Source organism: Gordionus sp. m RMFG-2023, chromosome 1 (genome assembly GCF_954871325.1).
Source record: "Gordionus sp. m RMFG-2023 chromosome 1, tfGorSpeb1-WG-v2, whole genome shotgun sequence".
NCBI classification, from domain to species: domain Eukaryota; kingdom Metazoa; phylum Nematomorpha; class Gordioida; order Chordodea; family Parachordodidae; genus Gordionus; species Gordionus sp. m RMFG-2023.
In genome coordinates this window covers 10,361,093-10,368,068 of record NC_088775.1, presented here as the reverse complement: position 1 = coordinate 10,368,068, position 6,976 = coordinate 10,361,093, and the positions used below count along the sequence as shown (strand labels likewise).

General features: G+C 28.1%; 1 protein-coding gene across 1 annotated transcript; it reads right to left on the bottom strand.

Annotated features, from left to right (window-relative positions):
• Positions 1-1,859: 1,859 nt before the first annotated feature.
• Positions 1,860-3,080, bottom strand: LOC135931477 (G protein-activated inward rectifier potassium channel 2-like). Its single transcript, XM_065468614.1, has one exon. It carries the CDS (start codon positions 3,078-3,080, stop codon positions 1,860-1,862), a length of 1,221 nt encoding a protein of 406 aa, XP_065324686.1.
• Between the last annotated feature and the right edge of the window lie 3,896 nt (positions 3,081-6,976).

The following is a 6,976-nucleotide window of genomic DNA, read 5'->3' as shown; positions in this document are numbered from 1 at the left end:
AGATTAAATAACGCAAATTGAAATATATTATTAAAATTTAACAATCATTTATAAAATGAATAAATAATATCAAAACGATTTAATAATCAAAATTTTCGAAAATATCTAAATTCAAGAAGATATTCATAAATAACATCTCGATCCCCATGTCTTTTATAGTTTGCTCTTAGATCCTACCACAGCACAGCCTTATATATATATATTCTAATAATAATCTGAACTAAGAATTATATAAATAATTTAAAAATTCAAAAACTCGGAAGTGATTATTTTTATTTAAGATATATCTTACAACCTTTTTTTAAAAAAAAACTACTTCCCATAAAAAATTTATATTTATTTAAAATTAATACAATAACCAATCAGAAATAGAACGAACCAATCCAATATTAATGTAAAATAATTTTAAAAAGAAAAGAAAAGAATAATAATAATAATAACCCGAAAGAAACAGCAGCAACCAAATTAATTTATGAATTAAAATAAGGTATCTATTTTTGTTTGTTTATTTGGCCCAATATGTTTTATTTTAAGGGCGTTTGATAATGTCTTCTTTTTATGAATATTTTTAACAGTTTCATTAGAAATATTAAATCTTTTACCACATTCTCTTTGAGTATAAGTTAGAAATTTAATAATCTCAATTTATTAAAAATATAAGCGAATTAATGCAATAAATTCCTACTTTATAGAGGTCTTACGCAAATGAACAAATAATTAAAAATCTGCCCATTTTTCAAAGCAGTTGCCCAATTTATCAACACATTTTCCAATAGTATTTAATAGGAATTTGATTGGGATTCAAAATTTTGTTCAAATTATGGAAGATTATTCAGAATCCATGACAAGGTTGGCTATATTATGAGCCTTCAACTTATCTAATCTGTATATTGTATTGAATAGCATCATTAATTTTGATGTATCGAGCTTTATTTTCTTTTCCCTCGATGGTTTTCTTGTATTCCCTAAATTTTTTATCCTATTCAAAAAAATGTCTCTCTTAAAAATTCCAAAGTCTTAGAACTACATTGTATGCTGACTGATATGAAAGAAATCGAATATAATTGATGGGCTATGCTTTTGTATATTTAGACAAATTTGGGAAAAATATAAAAATATAGGAAATTCAATCCTTAATTTTGTAAGAGAAAAAAAAATTAAGTTTGAGTTCCATTATTGGAAAAAGAGATTGTTAACTGATAAATAGGAGGGCCTAGCTAACATACATTCATGCAATTTGATAATTATGTTAGAGAAAATTATTCAAACGAGCCATGCTAGGGTCCAACACAATGGAAGCACCAATCTAGCTAGTTTTTTGAAAAATAAAGATTTTGAGAGTCTTGAGTTAATTTTTATCAAATTGTAGTATATCTGATCTCACTTTTCTGGAAAATGACTTTACTAAATTTTTTATTTTTTCTAAGAATATTAAATTCCATATATTCTTTAAAAATAGAAATTTTATTTTATAAACGAGTGACTCTTTTTAGAGCTATAAAGAATGTAAAACAACGTTTCCTTAAGACACCCAATCTCCTTAATTGTTTAAGTCTTCGAAAATTAGAGGTTCATTGGTTAGCTTCAAAAGTACGTGACATTACGTGGTCAGATCACCTAGGTACATATTTATGTGTGTGATAAATGGGGACTATTGTATTTTTTAGGCCCTTACTGTATTAATTCTTAAAAATTGAGAAAACTTGTCTGTTTTTATATTACCAATAAAATTAAAGATTTATAACCCTATCTCTTAATTTAATAAATTGTATTATTTGTAAATGCTTACCTCATATGAATGGCAAGGCTATTTGTATAATGAATGATTTGTGCATTGTGCTTAGATAAAAATGAAGTGATTATAATAAAATTTCATATTTGAGCCCACTCATTATTAATAACAAATATGTAATAGAGTATGAGCATAGAATTATAAATGCCATACGAGGTAAATAAGAAGTCCTGGCTTGCATTGTGGCTCCCGTGGCTTCTATTATTCCTTCAAATATGAATACCATTTCAAAATTTATGTTACTCAACTCTAAGGCTCCCATGTCGTAAAAGGGTGATTGATTATCAATAATGTGACTAACTATTACTGGCCATACCAGAAAAACATTGTCATCTGGAGGATTTGTTCCAACTTGAATTACATAGGGCTTGAGGTGAATGATTTCACCTTCCTGAGTTATTTTCTTTCTGAACATGTAAGACTTGGTGTGTGCTCCTATCATGTGGGACGTCCTCATGTCACCGATTCGTATGCATAAACATAGTTGACCATCACGGGTACATATGACGGCTTTTTTGCTAAACATGAGAGTAGCAGCTCTTTTATTAGGTCGACAAAGCTTGGCAAACATCATGCCCGTTATATATCCCTGTATGACGGCCCCTGTTATGCATTGAATAATAAAAACTATTATAGCTTCGGGACATTCTTCCGTTGGGTATCTGTATCCATACCCTATGGTATGTTGGGTCTCTACCGTAAATAAGAAAACGCCGGCAAATGATTCTATGTTTTTGATACAGGGTTTCCAATTCGGGTTAGATATGTTATCGAAATCGTCGTGGGAAAAAAGGATAAGCCACCAAATAAAGGAGAAGCATAGCCAACTTCCAAGGAAACCGGCTGTAAAAATGGCCACGGACCAAAGCCATTTGCTGTCTAACAAAGTAGTATAAATATCTGTCAAAAAGTGTTTATTCACTTTGGGTATGTGTGAATAGATAACGTTGCAAGTTCCGGATTTGTTAACGAGCCTTTTGCGAATTTTCTTGGGAAGCAACTCTTCCATTTCGGCATAAAAATCATTAGAAGATTTTTTTAAGCTTTGAGAATGTAGGGTGTCCGGTCTTTGAAATATTTTCATCCTATTTCTTTGTTTGACTGGTGTCATGGGTAACATGTTTTCTAAGACTGTAGGTGTTGATTTGCTACCTGGTGAGGCATAATCGCGGCGATATATACCTCTCAAGCTTTTATTTCTCTCCGAGTGAAAAAACAATCTCTTTCGTTTAGATTTAGTTTTAGGAACAGATTTAGCTAAGCTAATTTCTTGATTTGGAGATTGCATTTCAAGATCTTCACTGGATGTTTGCTTGTTATTTTCAAATGTTTGATAAAAAGAGTTATTTTTAAAAAAAATTAAAAGAAAAAATTGAATGGGTGTATTTTTTTATTATTGATAAATATATTTTTTATTAACCCTTTTAAATTATAATAAACTTTTTTAGATAATATTAAACTTTTTAAATAATATTAATATAGAAATGGATTTACCCTCCCCAAAAGCATCATGATTGGGAGGAATTAATTATAGATAAAACATTGTTTTATCTTTACATCATGGAGAATATTATTTTTATAAAGTATTTAAATATATTATCGTTTAAACTCCGGCTACGCCCACTCATATTTATTTTAAGCTTAATTACCTTAATTTAAAAAATAATATTGAACACCCAATTTTTTTTTAAAAAAAAATTTTCATTATTATAAAATAGCATTAGCAATATAAAATTATAAAATTTTTATATTCAATAAAATATTAAAATATGGCATATAATTTAATAAAGTAACTCTAATCAAAAATATATTTGTACCATAAGATTCTTATACACATTCTGAAATCTTTTTTTAAGGTTCACTGCTATCATTTGAGTAAACCCCAAATGTTTGAGGTATTGCAATGAGATCGATCTTGCTATTTGCTATAAAGGATAATTTATGCCCTAATAATATCCCGAGTGGATTTGTAATACATTAAGCATATCTTGATATTGACCACTATTAATTATATTATTTGAAAAATAGAATGAACCTTTGGCCTTAGGAAATCACATACGTACCATTATACTATGTGAAGTGTTCCGTATCTATTCGACAGGGAATTTGTTAGAGGGGGAGGGGCAAACCTCCAAGAAAAACTAATTATCTCCCTCACCCCTCCCTGCAAAAAAGGGATTTGGTCTTACCCTTCATCTAACAATGTCCAAATCATTTTTGGGGAATAACAAATAAACTTCGTAATCTAAAAATCAAGCCATGTCAAATTAAACTGGGTTGAAAAGTTATCTATCAATGATTTTAAGATATTAAAATAGAAAAATATTTTATTAAAATTCTTTTTACCATATTTTATCCCTCAAATTAAAAATAATATTTAGGTGGAAATATAAACAATTTGTAGAATACGGGCAAAATAAAATTTTAAATCATTCACTCATCAAATAACATTTTTGATTTTATACAAGCTTGGGATAATTTTTTGATTATGCTGTTGTTATGTTAGTAACAAACAGTTGATTATCGTGGTTTATTAGTTTTTTCTTACCTATATATTTTAAAATTACCCCAACCATAGATGTAACCAGGGTTTGGGTAAAGAAGTGAGGTGGGGCATTAATAGGTAGGATTTGCCAAATTTTATTGACGTCATTAGATCTACTTATTATAGGTCTTTGGCTATATTATGTTTTTATAAAATAATTTTAGATATTCACCTTTTTAATTGTGATATAGCTATTTTCTATAAATTTTGAAGTACAGTCGTTTTTTAAAATCAACTTTTACTAATATTTATTTCCAATTCTTCTTTTCAGTGATATATTGTATTTTGAGGGAGAGGGGGTGGAGGGTATATAGGGGGAAATTTTTATTAGCTTAATTACAAGAACATGCAAATTTCCGAAGGGGGAATTTCCTCTTACCTCATTTTTGGCTACGCCTATGATCCCAACTCCACCAAATCGATATCAAATTTTATAAAAATTATATTGATTAACTCTCCTATACTTAGAATGTATATTTAATCCAATAAAAATGTATTTAAAATTATTAGTAATATATCTTCAACTATAGAACAAATAAAATTAATCGAGAGTATTCAAATCTCTATTCATCTAGAAATAATTTTTTTGTGTTGCAAATGCCTTTATATATTTTATATGGTCAAGAACCGGTTACATTAAAAGAACTGACCAGTTTCAAATATGGAAGATCCGGACATATCTAAATAATATACTGAGGGTTTTTTCAAATTGTTTTTGTTGATTAATACAATGGCTGGATGAGTATAATGAGCGAAGGCAGCGTTTTTTTTAAAAATTTATTGAGAGTAGGTTTAGCAAGGAAGTATTCATCAACCACCATGCAGAGGCTGAATATAGAAACTTCATGGTTATTTATAAGCATTTAGATGGAAGGTTTCTGCTTATGTCATTATGATCATATTTCGTATTGACCCAAATTTTATTTTTTCCTGATGTGTTCTCCCATCGCTCTTGTCTAATTTAATTAAGGCCCAATTTATTCTATTGAAAATTGCTAAAAACGGTTTCTTCTCAGGTTGTAAGAAATAGTATGATGCAAACAATATTTAAATAATTATTTTATTATATAGAAAGAATATGCTGTAATCTTCGTTGATTAAGTAACTAGTTTCTCAATCACAGAAATCCCATCAAATAATATTTTAGAAGAAGAGACACGTAGATTTTTTAGAATTATTTCGTAAAATCTATCCTCTTTTAAATTAGTTATTTTTAGACGTCCAATCTTGTAATTGGCCTAAAAAACCTTTTTTATATTTCTGTTGCATATCTCATTTTAGTGATCATAACATAGTGGGCGGGTATTATACTTAAGGTGACATTTTTTTAAACACCTTTCTATTTTCCTTATGATTTAAAAATTAGTTACTTTCAAAATTAACAATAATAATGTATTTTTTATATTAATTTTTTTTTGAATAATTAATGTAACATGAAAACCAAGGGTAGGGTAAGCGGATATCAAGTAAATTCTATTTTCTTTATATTTATTTCAAAGACCTGCAGGCCCTACCTTAAACCCGGGTATACGGGTCGAGCTGTATTTAATTTTTTTCAAACACCCGTACCGAGCCTAAAAATATTTTTAAAAAAATACATGGCCGGGTGGTATATTTAAATCGTTATTACTATCTATTAAAATTAAAAACAAATATATTTAAAAAAAATTTAGGCCAGGCTTGAAAATATAAAACATGGGCCAGGCCGGGCCGAAAAATAGTTTTAAAAAAGATTCGGACCGTACCGTGTAAATGGTATAGGTTTCTGATTTATTTGAAATTTATAAGCATTTTAAGGAATACTTGATTTTCAATAAATAAAATTAAAGCACAGTAAGCTTGTGTCAAGGGTTATTTTTTAAGCAAAAATTATTAATGATTTATTTTTTATATTGAGCAAACTATACTAATTTTTATGCTGATTAGAGACTTGGAAATATAAAAAATATATATATTTTTTAATTTCCCTTTATAATTAAGTGTTTTGATTCCATCAAGTTGTCACAATTTTTTGAACTCGTTCTAGAAGAGGTGGAGAGGGGTGGTGAAGTATGATAAAAAGTTGATTTCTTTTAGTGATGATATTATTATTATTATTAATTTTATTGTAATCAGGGAACCGGAATAAGGATATTTTTGCGTTCTCGTTAAAAAAAAATTTTCCGTTGAAGCTTTCGGAACCTTCCTAGAAAAATATCTAAATATATTTTTTAAATCAACACATTTTAATTAATCTTTATTTAATGAATTAATTATTACATCAAAGCAATAATATATTTTCTAAAAGATTATCATTTATATTGGTTCTTTGTGGTGTCAATATAAATAAACAAGGAATTTATTTTTAAGAATGTTCCGGTTCCGTTCATAAATTTACTCAAAGTTCCGTTCCGTGTCCCTGTTTACAATTGCTCTTAGTGCTTCTAGATTCTTAATCGTCATGAATTTTAGTAATTTATCGTATTTTGTAATAACTATTTGTTCCTTTCAGTTTATTTAGTAGATATAGAAGTAAAATAGTTATATCATTATATTTTGGATCGAGTTATATTTTCATATGAATCTAAAATTACGATGCAGTCTTAAGCAAGAAATTTTAAAACTTTTGAAAGTGTTATAATTCTTAAATCCGTTTGTTA

Coding starts and splice junctions, on each gene's coding strand:
- LOC135931477 (XM_065468614.1), bottom strand. CDS start 3,080: ATGCAATCTCCAAATCAAGAAATTAGCTTAGCTAAATCTGTTCCTAAA.